The sequence below is a fragment of the Anoplopoma fimbria genome, chromosome 24 (assembly GCF_027596085.1).
Source record: "Anoplopoma fimbria isolate UVic2021 breed Golden Eagle Sablefish chromosome 24, Afim_UVic_2022, whole genome shotgun sequence".
NCBI lineage: Eukaryota > Metazoa > Chordata > Actinopteri > Perciformes > Anoplopomatidae > Anoplopoma > Anoplopoma fimbria.
Genome location: NC_072472.1, coordinates 10,903,569 through 10,918,081, shown reverse-complemented (window position 1 = coordinate 10,918,081; position 14,513 = coordinate 10,903,569). Strand labels below are relative to the sequence as shown.

At 38.2% G+C, this 14,513-nt stretch overlaps 2 protein-coding genes across 2 annotated transcripts; one reads left to right on the top strand and one right to left on the bottom strand.

Annotated features, from left to right (window-relative positions):
* Positions 1-321: 321 nt before the first annotated feature.
* On the bottom strand, positions 322-5,123 carry casr (calcium-sensing receptor). Its single transcript, XM_054626537.1, has 6 exons — positions 4,939-5,123; positions 4,552-4,858; positions 3,438-4,277; positions 3,107-3,337; positions 1,556-1,679; positions 322-1,457 (listed from the first exon to the last, which is right to left on the bottom strand). The coding sequence occupies exons 1-6, from the start codon at positions 5,121-5,123 to the stop codon at positions 322-324; spliced, it is 2,823 nt and encodes a 940-aa protein (XP_054482512.1).
* Positions 5,124-9,291: 4,168 nt separating this feature from the next.
* zgc:175280 (cationic amino acid transporter 2 family protein) lies at positions 9,292-14,000 on the top strand. The gene is made up of 11 exons (XM_054626357.1): positions 9,292-9,661; positions 9,894-10,049; positions 10,255-10,417; positions 10,657-10,790; positions 11,596-11,818; positions 11,990-12,126; positions 12,513-12,615; positions 13,013-13,146; positions 13,239-13,405; positions 13,640-13,748; positions 13,858-14,000. The coding sequence occupies exons 1-11, from the start codon at positions 9,292-9,294 to the stop codon at positions 13,998-14,000; spliced, it is 1,839 nt and encodes a 612-aa protein (XP_054482332.1).
* The last annotated feature ends 513 nt before the right edge of the window (positions 14,001-14,513 follow it).

Sequence of the window (14,513 nt, the reverse complement as noted above, 5' to 3'; positions counted from 1 at the left end):
ATATGGAAAAGTTCACTAACTAAATTAAAATATAAAGTCTCCAAAGAAAAAAGCAACAACTTAAGGATCTAATGTCATGTTTTTTAATTGTACAAAATAGTTGTTATTAGCTTAGTGTACATCAGGGTAACGCTGAAAATAATAAGAGTCACAGGATTCAGGTATAGTACAGTATATTACTTGGACTGGTCATCTCTCAGACAAAATGTTAAGAAAATGGGAAGATGGATAAGGTCTACATTTAAATGCTTTTGAAAATAAATTCCCAAAACCCACCCCATGAATTGGTTGGTTGAAGCGGATGTTTTCACACATTCGCTATCACATCAGAGAGCTCCTCCTCGACTCCTCAAAGCTCAAGGACAGAGTAACTGTTCCACTGCCAAAGCTCACCCTTGGCTTATGCTTTCCTGAAGTCGCGTCGCAGTCATTGCCGTTGGTCTTGAGGCTGATGGACGAGGACGGAGTTGAGACAGAAGATCCACCGATGCTGCCAGACTTTTTTCTCGCAGCTGTATTGTGTTTCAGTGTGGCTTTGGCAGCCACTTTAAAAGCGTGGGCCGCGGTGCTGCATCGGACTTCCTCGATGGTGTTCCTGAAGGGTTTGAAGAGGATGATGTAGACCTTGTTGAAGAAGATACAGGCCAGCATCCCAAAGCTGGATGCCAGTATAGCAATGACCTCCACAGCGGAAACAAACTTGCCATAAGTACTAAAGTACGCAGGGATAAAAGAGATCCAAACAATAAAGAATATGAGCATACTGAAAGTGATAAACTTGGCCTCTGTGAAGTTTTCTGGAAGCTTCCGTGACTTGAATGCAAAAAAGAAACATATAGCAGCCAGGAGGCATGTGTAGCCAATAAGAAACCCAAGAGCCATCACAGATCCCTCATTGCAGGTGATAAAAATGATCTCATCGATGTCGTGATTCTTGTAGCTGGAAGGAGGGGCGTTGTAAAGCCATACCACACATATCATGACTTGAACAAATGTGCACAGAAACACCAACAGAAACTGCAGGTTTAATCCCCACCATTTACGATGGAGACTCGTGGGGATCTTGGCTTCAAATACCAGAAGCACTCTGTTTGTTTTGACAAGGATGCAAGAGATACAGAGAACAAAACTGATCCCAAAGGCAGGTTGGCGTAAGCGGCATGTCCAATCCTGCGGCTCTCCGATGAAGATGAGGGAGCTTGAGAAGCAGCAGATAAGTGAGAACAGGAGAACGTAGGACAGTTCGCGGTTTGTGGCCTTCACTATTGGGGTGTTGCGGAATCTGACAAAGACTCCCATCACAAAGGCTGTCAAGAGCACACCCAGTACTGCACATATGGTCAAAGCTATCCCGAATGGTTCTGTCCAGGAGAGAAACTCAATTTCCTTTAAGAAGCAGAACGTGTGATTCTCATTGGACCAAGAGTTATATGGACACTTGGTGCAAACACTGGCATCTGTATAGATAAAAAAAAAATGTCTGTGTTAGAAGTGCAGCACTTGCCAAGTGTAACATCAGTAGATATGAGATTGTGAATGTTTGTCAACTCAATACCTTTATGATTACTGTACTCTCCATCTGAGCACTCAGTGCATTCAAAGCAACATGTGGGCATGCTGTCAATGATTCCCTTTCTAGTACCAGGATCACAGTCCTCACTGCAATTAGAGAATGGCACCTACAGGATGTAAACAGACAGAAAAGATGCATGAAAAAAGCAGAAAATACAGTTATAATGGATGTAAGAGTGTGTTCACATGTAATTGTTGTTTTAATAAAAAAAAGAATAGTGAGATAGAAAAGCGTGAACTATCTAAGGAGCATTTTATGCTTTTCATACAAAGTCAACACGAGAGAAACAAAACAAGAAATCAGGAACAAGATGGGTAGTTACATTTAAACAAAGAATTCCCATGAGATATTCTTTTTTTTGCAGACTGTATTATAAATACAACTGGGGTTTAGGAGAATTAATTCAGTTGAAAGTTTAAATATTCACCTAATTTCAAATGTACAGATAAAACTCTGATATTAATCACACATGATTGTAATCATCACATACAGTATATTTCCATTTTTATATTGATTGCACATTTGGCAAGTTACGAAATGTTTCCATTTCAATGCTATAATACACTGTCACTGTTCCCTCTATTTTGGACATATTTCAAAACATTTCATCTCCAGAAACTAGAAAATCTGTGAATAAATGTTTTTAACAAATCCTTAAGGATTTTTTGGAATTAATTGATTATGCAACTTTTGAAAAATGTAGATTGATGGACTTCGTAATGGACCTTTGTTGCAGTGAAGCAAAGTTTATCCACATATTCTTCTTGATTTATATGATATGATTTATATATGTTGATATAAGTCTTTTGAAACATTTTTTAACCTGCCTACAAGGACATTACCATACATCATACCATCTTATTTCATTAATGGTTGGATGCATTATTATTTTTATTATTATTATTGTTGTTTTTGTTGTTGTTATTACATGATGATAATAATAATAGTAAGAAGAAGAATCCAAAGAAAAAAACCTGGTCCATGTTCCCAATAGCATTTTTATGACCAATAGGTCAAATGACTCTGTGTAATGTGAAAGCAGTAATGAAGTAGTAGTGACAAACCCATAGATCATTTTCAGCTCTGCCATTCCCCTCAGCTCTACAAAGTGTGTTACCGTCTTTCATCTCATTGTTTTGTTTTTTATATCCTCACACTTATTGTTTGGTTCCCTCTCACTGCTCTTATCAACTTGTCTCCAGCACTTGCAAAGCGACCGTTTGCTTCCCGCCCAGGCAGCCAACGTTAGGGATTAGCAGAGGATATGAGCAAGTTTTTGCTAACATGTTTGCCATAACAATTTCATGTGGCGTCAATCTTGTATCTACAGTGAGTTCTGCTGCCCACAAGTGGACAAAAAAAATCCAATTGCTGCAGCTTTAAGTGAGCCTGCAGCAATTGTAACAATGTACATTAACAAAGGTGTCAATGTTTTCTTCTATGCTATAATGACTTGCTTCTTAGTAGATCATACCAGGAAAATAAAAATACACCAAAATATGTGTACATCCTCTACAAAACATTTAGACTGACCTCAGAACTATATCCATTCCACAAAATCTTTGTCTTGTCAATGAACAGTTTGGCTCCTCTCTTGATGTGCATGTTGTAGTATCCCACCTCCTCAAACACCACAGAGCCATCCTCAGCAGACCTGTGCCAGTTTACAATGGTGTAGTTTGCTGCCAGGTCTGCGTTCTCATCAAAGTGCATCTTTTCCCCCATGCTGTTGGTGTAGTTCAAATGTCTGAGCTGCTTCAGGACCTGCGAAGCAGAACCACACATTCAGATGCCTCAAACTTGCTAAAGGTATATGATATGTTAATTAATTGCTTTGGTTTGGGGTTAATGTGCAACATTTTACCTGCCATGCTTCCATTTTTTTTATATCTGCACAGGAATTGTTGGCAAAGAGTCCATGTCCAGGTGTGCAGGTGAGTATGTCCTGCAGGGCCTGTGCAATGGAATAAACTGCAACATACACGTTATAGGAGATACGGAAGTGTGTGTAGTCCAGGTACGGGGTCTCGACACTTGTAATGTCCTCCTCACCAGTACACAAAGGCCTGAAACTTGTACTGTCATTCTCACTTTCTTGCTGCCTCGGGCTGTCTTCCAGATAACAGTTGAAGGTTTCCTCCCAAAACTCCCTGACAAATTCATTATGACTGTCTCTCTTTGGTTGCACTTGCTGTAAGAACTCTCTTAAGCCAGGTATATGCCCTGCTTTTAGAGCAAAGCCAATAGTCCCTGCCACAACATCAAGATACTCTGGTTTAGCAATAAGAGAGGAGCTAGCCCACGCTTCACTGGCTAGCCAGATACGATCCGTGATGTTTCTCCTCACCATCTCTTTGATTAAAGGCTCAATATCTGGGCCACTGGCAAACACAACTATGACTTTAGCTGTGGAGTTCTCAATCCTGTCGGCCAGAGCTTGGATTTCACAATCCTCAATATACTGAGAGATAAGTTCATTTAGGTGAATGCAGATGTCTCGCTCCTCCATCTCCTTCTCAAACTTTTCAATCCCTGGGCGTCCATAGTCGTCATCAGAGGCCACAGCAATGACCCAGTTCCACTCGAAGTACTCAATGATGTCGGCCATGGCTGTGGCCTGGTACTCATCCGTAGGAATGGTTCTCATGAAGGACTTGTACTGGTTCTTGTTGCTCAGTAGGCGACTAGACGAGGCATAGCTGATCTGAAACGGTAAAATATTTCAGGTCATTTCTGTTTCCTTTGTGTTCTGCTTCATTATCATTATTTAATATAAAGGCTTTGTCAATTTCTTGATAAAACACGTCATCCAGGAGGAATTACGTTTACTGTCAAATGTATTATAAACTACAAGTAAACTGTATTTTTGCATAATTTGCATGATACAGTGTTGCCGTGTGATATTTGCTCAGTTTTAAGGCCACGACTGAGTAGGAGTATTGATGTGGTACCGATATAGCCACTGATCAGTTACTCACCTGGGGAATATAAAAAAGACCCAGTAGGTTTGCGACAGCTGTAGAGACTGCAGATCCAGCTGCTCCTACTACTGCAATGGTTGCTGGGATGTGATCAGTGCAGTTGCAAAATTCATCTAAATTCAGGGAGTCGATCTTATTTTGGGCCACAAAACTAAGCGTGGCTGCCAGGGCTTTTGACACTGTGTTGCACGTGTCAAAGATCCTGTAGCCGAGGGTGATGTTGGGCAGGAGAGTGCTGCTGTTGTTTATCTCGTCAATCGCAAAAATCATGGCCTGGAGCCAACGGAAACCACGGAAATTGAACCTGTAGGAGCAAACAAGGTCATGGATTTAGACAAGTTGAGCACAATCATTCAGTCAAGTCATGTAAACTCAAAATGTTACCTGACACACTGAGTGGACTCGGGCCGAGCTGCCAGGTCTTGGTCTTTGGATGCGACCCCAAAGTGTATGGGGAAAAGACCCCCGAGCAGAATGTCACCAGTCCTCTGTGCTCTCTGGTGGGGCCCATAGGTTGAAATCACATAACTGGACCCCAACACTATCAGGTAATACAGAACCAGTCTCATCTTTCTTTTCTTTCAAATGCGTAGGATTATTGTCTACAACTCCCCAGAGTGAAGGTTTTTCTCAGTATTATCTTCTCCCATCAATCTGCCTGCTGCGCTGTCTTGTGTTATTCATGTTTACACTGATGAGATTATCCGTCTGTAGAGAAAAGGGAAAAACACATTGTGCTTTTATAGTCAAATGGGCTACAATCTGATATTCAATATATTTCTATTGAAAAATAAACATACATGTAGAAAAGGAAACTTTGTTTTAGTTTGAGATGTTTTTCGTTTTCCTAATAATTAATTCTGTTTGGACACCAACCAATAAACTCTCAGCACTGAGCTCGCTAATAAACAGGGAGAGAGGGAAGGAATCGGTTAGAAGCCAACATGACCCGAGGCTATTATTCTCTAGCAGGGTTACGCAGTTACATATGTTTTTTTAAGAGTTTGTAAATGTTTTTTTAAGAGCTGACTGCTCTGGTAATGTTTCTAAGAGGAGATTCATTTTAATATTTCACACCTCAGTAACGCTGCAGTCCTGCTGCTTGAAATATCCATCTGAGCTGAAATAGATTGTGGACATACATGAGTGAAGTCACAGTCTAATGACCTTCCTTCTTTTAAGTGCTCGGTCCTCATGCTGTGGCCAGTGAAGCCAGTCACCATGGAGAGAAGCCTACTGCATCTGGCTAATACTGCTGGAAAAATGCTGGGGCAGAGCTGTGATAATGAAGTGACTAACGGCTGTTCGAGCCACTGTTTGCCGTATTAACCATTATTGAGAGAAGTTTAAGAACAGCCTTATAAAATCTATTGAAATTTCTTAATGCCATCATTTTGGATGGAAAGCATATTTTGCATTAAATTATCAATTGAAACGAAAATGATTGTGGAGTATAATTATATAATCAATTTAATATTCCACGTATTCTTTTTAAATAATATGATTAAAAAAAAGGCCAACATTACAGTTCACACAACTTTATAACTGTTCCTAATTGATAAAAATAGATATAAACACATAAATGTGTCAGCATAGTAATTGACGGTAATATTACAATTTGTTTTAAAGTACTGATAAATCCTTAAACAAAAAGTAAGCTGACTATGGCTGAATTATATATAAAAGTTATTCAGTGCTTTTTAACTCCAAATAAAAACAATTAAAATATCAAACATGTTAAAATAATTATGAATCAAACTTACCACCTGAACTCCTGGGTGTGTTATTTAAATGAAACAGTTAATCTGCAGGGATAGGCAGATTTTACGGTCTTTTTCCTAAATTATCCAGGGTGTTGAATGAATTCACTGAACAATAGTGTGAGCCTCTGAACCTCTTTCTGTAGATGAATCATTAACAGGGAGAGGGGTAGTCCATTTCCTTAAGCTAATGAAGTCTGCTCAGTTCACTCCTCCTGAACTAAAGTCATCGCAACCTAAAGTGGGAGAGATTTAGAAATGATCGACTATTACCACAGAATTACAGGAATTCATTCATGAAAGCTAGGGGGAAAAAGACACGGGGTGAAGGTCTTCTTTGTCTACGGCCTTCATATGTGTGTATTTAAAGTTATGTAGGCCTGAATGGATGTTTGAGTCTGTATTCATAAAAACAGAATCATTTTATTTTCCATCAGACATTTTATTTAGGTATATTTAAATGAAAAGAGATCACAAATTAAGTCCAAATTGCCCTAGTGCCATTTTTTAAATGTTTTTATCAATGAATAACTAAGAACACGTTTCTCAGTATTCCTGGCACCAACACTCAGATTTGACTCTCATGGGATTGACGGTCAGTGATCATTTTTCCAGGCAGGTTTAAACTTGTATTGCATTTTGCCAGAAGAGTTGCAACACGATACCAGGAACCCCTGGAAGCAATGGATCGCACCATTATGTTCCTCAAACAATTAGCTTCCTCCTTATGCTCTGATGAACTGGTCTTCAATTAGTTGCTGGGCAGATGTCTCCTGTGAAAACAGTTTTACTTTACAACATGTTGACTTATCCGTGGCACAACCTAAAAGCTGTGTGTCCTCGAGACATCGGGCACATGGGATAAAAAGTCTGCCCTCTAACCTTACTCATAGTTTCTTATTTGTCTGAATCATCGTCACAGCTGGAAGAAAGTCATCCACCTCTCCATCAGTAACAGAGTTTAACTGGATAAAGATAAGCACAGTTGGAACGCAACATGTTGGAGGTGTTTGAACAACAGCAGGAGAGTCAGAAATACTCAAATGTTTCCAGAACATGCATTAGCAGAGCTGGAAACACTGCCCTCATGTGGAGGATTAGACCGGTGATCAAACACAAGTAATAAAGATTCAGTAGAAGGTTTTGTTGGGTGTTAAAAAGTACTGAAAGGGATTCATAGATTTTGCAGTTGGCATATCGCCATTCTTTGTAAAGTTAATATAATTACCCGCTGAAACAAAACACTTTCTAAAGTTGATAATTTAAGTCTCTAGAGTTGATTAGTCCAAAAAAGCAACAAAAATAGTTGTTGAAGAGAAGTGAAAGAGAACTGAGGATGTATAGACTGAAAAGGTTTCAGGATCTTGAATCAGAAAGTACAATTAACTAAAACACAGTGAAAGGAAAAGTGTAATCACACCAGCTCAATCAGCTTTGCTAAACTTTGTGAGGTTTTCGCCCAGCATTTTTTTTTAAAGTACAGATTTTTTTTTAAAGCACATATAAATAAATATGAAAATATTTTAAAATATATGAATCATTTTAACTTTGAGGTGAAATTAATTATAATTGGTTAGTGGTTACATGTCTGTTTTTTGGCATCAAGTACAACGTTACCTTTTCTTTTTGTATTGTTTGAATTAGTTTAATTGATAAAAGCAAAGTCACAGCATCACTGAGTTCTAAACAGGTTCCTTTTTTGTGTCAATCAAGACATTAAGAAATTAGGTTAAATTAGTATGTTTTAATGTCATCATGGATATATTATTATCAATAGTATTATTATTATTTTGTTTAATTGTGAAAATATGAATCACAAATGAGATTGTGTTTCATTTGTTCCTTTAAAAGATTCAAGTAAAACTTGGCATAAATGCCCCCATGCTCTCTGAAATGTGTGTTATTGTTTGACATTGCAGAAGGGCCCTCAAACAAATCACTCCGATCCCATATTTTTCAGAAATGGCACGTACGTCCGAAATGTAACATAATGTGTCAAAATGTCAAAAATGTTGAGTAGCGAAGAGTTCACAGTGAATGGATTTATCCTCACAAGTAGTGTGTTGTCACACACACCGCGGTATTCAGCTGAAAAGGTAAGGATGTCTTTCTTATAAGAAAAATTATATAATCTACTGGATTTGATCTCTTTTGATTTTTTAAGTAATATAATAATTTTGTTCAGCTCAAAATGTCTCTCATTTGAAATGAAATGTTATCATGTGATAAATAATAAATACATCATGTAAACAGTAAAATAAAAAATATACAGTAATGGAGCAACTTCCTACTTTAATTTCTTTCTAGTTTCAAAAACACAGACCTTTAATTACTTACTGTGGGTGTTAGTGTGTGTTTGTGCTTGTGCTTGCTGTTTTCTGAATGTGATGTACAAGGTGATCATTTTCTTAGTAATTGCTAAGAAAGACTTCATGCGTTACAGCAATTTTACAGCACAAACTGTCAGATCATATGATGGCATGGTGACATTTTTATCATGTAAATGTAATCACTTTTCCCTGTGTGTTTTTCACACTTAGACAATTTTCCAGTTTCAAACCATTGCAGTATTTGTTTTAATCAAAAGCTGAACTTGTATTCAACTTTTATGCAATGCAATTCTGATGAAAGACTATAATCAGACAAATACTGAGGATTAGGATAACATTTAAGTTACAAATGGTTTTATTTGTATCTAAGATTTGGGAAAGTACTTATATTTAACATTTTCTAAAGAAAATGTAATTCAGTGTTTTCTGTGTGTTGTGTTTTGAATAGCTGTACACTAAATGTTAATGTAAAACCACAATCTGTGCAATTTTCAAACAACCTTCTACTGAGACATTTTTTTAATCTTTTTTAATTTCTTGTTTGTATTTTAGCTCTTTTAAATTCAACATACATGCTTCAGTCTTGTGTCAGTCCTTTTTGTGTTGCTCTTGAGCGATCAATGAAACATGGTGTCTTGATTAATAGGATGTCTGGTGCAAAGATACTGCTCTTCCTGCAGAGCCTGTCACGTAGGAAACCTCTGCAGCCTGAAGGAGAGGTGTCCAACTTTCGGCGATGCCTGACCACCCTCGACCTGGTGGCCCTGGGGGTCGGCAGCACACTGGGGGCCGGTGTGTACGTGCTGTCGGGAGAAGTGGCCCGAACCGTGGCCGGGCCGAGCATCATAATCGCCTTCCTGATTGCAGCAGTGGCCTCCATCTTTGCAGGACTTTGCTATGCTGAATTTGGAGCTCGTGTTCCTAAGACTGGCTCTGCCTACCTCTACAGCTATGTGACTGTGGGAGAGATATGGGCTTTTATCACCGGCTGGAACTTGTTGCTGTCTTATGTCATTGGTAAAGATAGTGCCACTATCTGAATGCATTGACTGCATGTGATAAGTGTTTATTAATCATCTTGGAAAAGTATCTTGTAAATACCTTTGCTCTCTTAAACTTTCAAAAATAAAAACATAGTTTGGAAAAGATGTTTGGTTTTTATTTTTGCTTATAATAATGCTGAGGCCATTTTATGAGTTTCTGTTAAACTAAGAATTTTGTATCTGCTTTTTTGTTTCTTGATTTTAAGGGACGTCAAGTGTTGCCAGAGCATGGAGTGGGACCTTTGACGATCTCATTGGTAATGTCATTGCCAACTCTCTGGGCAAACAAGCTGCAATGAACTTACCCGGATTGGCTCCCTACCCAGACTTCTTTGCAGCTGGCCTCATAATGCTCTTGGCAGGCAAGTCTCACAATCTAAACCCCTGTGACTTGTAACCAAGTGTACGAATTTAATATTGTAATTTATGTGTGGAAATTGAGGGAAATAATAGTAGATTATAACATTTTATTGTAATTTTTTTAATGCTTATTGAGTATCGTTTTATGAACAATGTTCCATTGTATTCATAACCAACTTTATATTTTCTGTCTGTTTTCTTTTTTAGGGATTCTTGCATTTGGTGTTAAAGAGTCTGCTATTGTAAATAAGGTTTTTACAGCAGTTAACGTCCTGGTGTTGCTGTTTGTTATCATCGCTGGGGTCATTAAGGGGGACATCGACAACTGGTACATCGGGGAAGATTCTCTCCTAGATGCATATGAGTATGGGTTCTGATATTCTTTATAAAATAAAGAAGAATTGAAGTGTTTCCATTCCATATTATACGTCTTGACTCAATTATGACTGATGTTGTGCTTTTATGTGTTTAATAACAGTATTGTACAGTTTCAGTATTATTCAGGTTGCTATTGTTGATCTTTCTTGCTAAATGTAGTTTTGAAATATCTATCATTCAATCGCCGATTATAGTTGCATGACCAAGAATCAACATGTCTACTCTTTGCAGAAACTACACATCACTGAATGACACAAGCACATATGGCAGTGGAGGATTTTTCCCTTTTGGCTTCGAGGGAACATTAGCAGGAGCAGCCACATGCTTTTATGCATTTGTTGGATTTGACTGCATTGCCACAACAGGTAAAATAACACTAATCCAGTTCACTGCAAGACTGAGAGGAAATGAAGGGGCATAGCACGATATAAAAGTTGAAGGTTACAGTATTGTAGGCTAACCCTTATTCTATAAGCACAAGCAGAGCCCTCTACTGGCATCTATGGGTAATAATCTTCTCAAATCAAGAGCACGAATTTCACCACTTAGAATTTCCATAAGAGTAGCCGACAAATGAGGACATGCCTCCTCGAATATGTGAGGACCCCACAGTAGGTAACGTAGCATACACCGCTGTTAGTTAGGTCAATCCCCATTGCGGATGCATCCGTGCACACTGTGACGTAGGAGGACACTTGTCCCAGATGTTGTTGGAAACCCCAATAAGTTATATCTCTCTCTTACAATGTTGGGAATGTTAACCAGTCATCAGTTGTGCTTCTTGGCAACCAATTTGAGGCTGGTAAATGACCACTGCAGGTGCTGCATGTGAGCAGCATCAGCGTCACCACAGGATGGGCAGCTGCCATAAAGTAAAGTCTGTGGGACGAGCAGGAACTCATGGATTTGCCAGGAGGAGAATCATAACTGTGCCTATTCAATAAGCTAAATAGCCCAGAAGCTAATAAACTTTTTGGGCGCATGCCCAAGGCGAGTCATTCTTGTTGGACTCTATAGACACTTTCCATGGAATTGCATGGCTAGGCAACATCTTGGGTCCATGTCTACTTCCTGTCAGTTTGTGTCATTCACATAAACTACAACTGCAAGCAGGTGGTTTGTGACAGTAATATACAGTGATACACAGTAATAATGTGTTATTTTCTTCAGGAGAGGAGGTTAAAAACCCTCAGAAGTCGATCCCACTCGGCATCGTGGCGTCCCTCCTCATCTGCTTCCTGGCTTACTTCGGTGTGTCTGCAGCGCTGACTCTTATGATGCCGTACTATTTGCTCAGTGCTCACAGCCCGTTGCCAGTGGCCTTCACATACATCGGTTGGGGACCTGCAAAGTATGTAGTGGCTGTGGGATCCCTTTGTGCACTGTCAACAAGGTATGAAACGCAATTCAACTCTGCAAATCAAAGCCAAATCAAACATTAATTGGATTTACCTTATTTTAATTTTAAATTTAAATTGGATAGTTTAATTCTTCTTGTCCTTGGCTGACATACAGTACATCCTGGGAATAAGGATTAAACAAAAGCAAATTACTTTTCCCACAGCCTACTAGGATCGATGTTCCCGATGCCTCGTGTCCTCTTTGCCATGGCCAGGGATGGACTTCTCTTCAGACCTCTCAGTAAAATGAGTGACAGACAAAGTCCTGTTATAGCGACCCTGGCCTCAGGGGTTGTAGCAGGTAAAACTGCTTCTACAAGTTAACATTTGTTTAACTTTTTTAGATAGCCCATAATTAACTTGAAAGCTTTTGTTTCTGAAAGATTTAATCTGTTCCTGTTTTTGTTTTGTTTCAAAATGACCTCCAATTTTGACCTCAGGAGTTAAATGGTCTATGTAAACTACAATATTCTAAACATCTAAATGTTTTTTTTATTTGACCGGAAATATTTGCAGAGTAAATTTTCAGAATAAACCCTTTAAACTGTTGGTGTTAATTGTTGTATGACTGTAGACCAACCTCAGGATAAAGTTATAGCTGAAATATGATTAACTAAAATTAGCATAAGAGGACATTATTTAAGCATATGTTAATAACTCTTGTTTTTATTATTCATGTCTTTTCAGCTATCATGGCGTTATTGTTTGACCTGAAGGCGCTAGTTGACATGATGTCAATTGGGACCCTTTTTGCCTACACACTTGTTGCCATATGTATCCTCATATTAAGGTATGAATCATTATAATGAACTATGCATGGTGCTATTTGTCTAATCTCAATAGTTACAAGGTTTGTTTGTGATGTTTATGAGTGATGTTGGTGTCGTGGGTGGAAAATGGTTAAGGAGTCAATAGTACACTTTGGTCTTTTATAACAGCTTGCAGATCCTTGCAGTTTGTATTTTAAGAAAGCATTTTTTCTATGATTTAACTACCTTCACTGATAAAGAAAAAAGATTATTAAATAAGATGACATTGATCTGTTTTATAGACATGGATTCAATTTATTGATGTGAACCAGGAAAAACAAAGAAACAAGAATGAAACATGTTTAAGTCACAGCTATATCAATATATAGAAATAAATTATGCTTTGGTGTATTCATTTGTATTTCATCACTTTCCCAGGTACCAATCAGACCTCAGCGAGGATTCAAGTTTCAGCAAACCAGAACCCTTTACAGTTTCTGAAGTCTTATTTCCTCCTTCACAAGCCACTTCACGGACATCAAAGAACGTGTCTCTTTTAACTGTTTTCATCAGTAAGTGATCTGAACAGCATCCTTGAATATTATTCAGCATATAGATGATTTCCGTTGTTAACAATCATTGGAATGTACATTGTTCTCCTCAGTCTTTTTAACAATCATCTTAAGCCTCGTCATATCTCGGGCTGTGGACTCCCTGCAGGCCCTCGAGTGGTGGAGTTTACTTTGTGTCTCTATCGTCGCACTGATGCTGGTCCTCAGTACTTTGATCATCTGGAGACAACCACAGAACACAACCAAAGCTGCTTTCATGGTATGTCTCATCCATCTTAAAGTACACATTTAATGATATACATTGAAATTACTGAAATCAGAAACTTCAATGACCAAATGTAGGAAATTAGTCCCAGCTGGAAGAAAAACAAAAATCCAACCAATAATATTTCATATATTTCTTGCAACTGTGTACTTCTAAACAGGAAAGTTGAGTATTTTTTCATTGCTTTAATATTATTGTCATAATGTTTCTGCTCTGTCATATGTACAGGTTCCTTTTGTGCCAGTGCTTCCTGTTTTCAGCACCCTTGTCAATGTCTATCTCATGGTTCAACTTGGATCCGACACATGGATCCGCTATGCAGTGTGGATGGCAGTAGGTAAGTGAATCACAGTCGCTATAAAATACACAGATTCATTGAAGAAAAATGTGCACAGGCATCAAAATAACAAACATGATCATAGGAGATGTAACTTTTCTTCCAACAGGTTTAATCATCTACTTCTGTTACGGCGTTCAGCACAGTGTGCAGAAACAAAGGCTCCAAAATTCACACAACCACGTCAGCATTCACAGCATCACCACCACTATGGAGCAAAACTCTGAACCAGGAGACAACTTTAATGGCTAAACAATGTTACACACAGATTTACTGATAGAAGCATTCAGTGGGCGAATCATCTAGAAAAGCTGAATGCTTTCATTTCATTAAAAAAAGAGGCCAGTATGCATTAATGTACGAATGGTGTTTGTTCATAATTTCAGGAAGTTAAATATATAATAAAGCATTTTAGTCACAACCTCTGACCTCTATTTTTATCTTGTTTTCTGGGAAGTTGAATATATGGGAAAGTTTTTTTAGTTAGTTATTTTTATTTTATTATAAATGTTTTGGTTATTTAGACTTTTATAGTGAATTACAATTGCAGTTAGACACTTGTATACAAATCACACTGATATTATCCTTGAATGAGGCTCCATGCAATATTGTGTTTTCATTTAACTCTTTCAGTTATTGATATTGATACATAACAGGCGTGTCAAATTCTGCAGCGAATAGAGCAATGTTCGAGGTTTAAGAGTAATTGTTAAAGTACTTTGTCTAAGTTTTCACACAACATGTACCTCAGAGGTAAACGCTGTT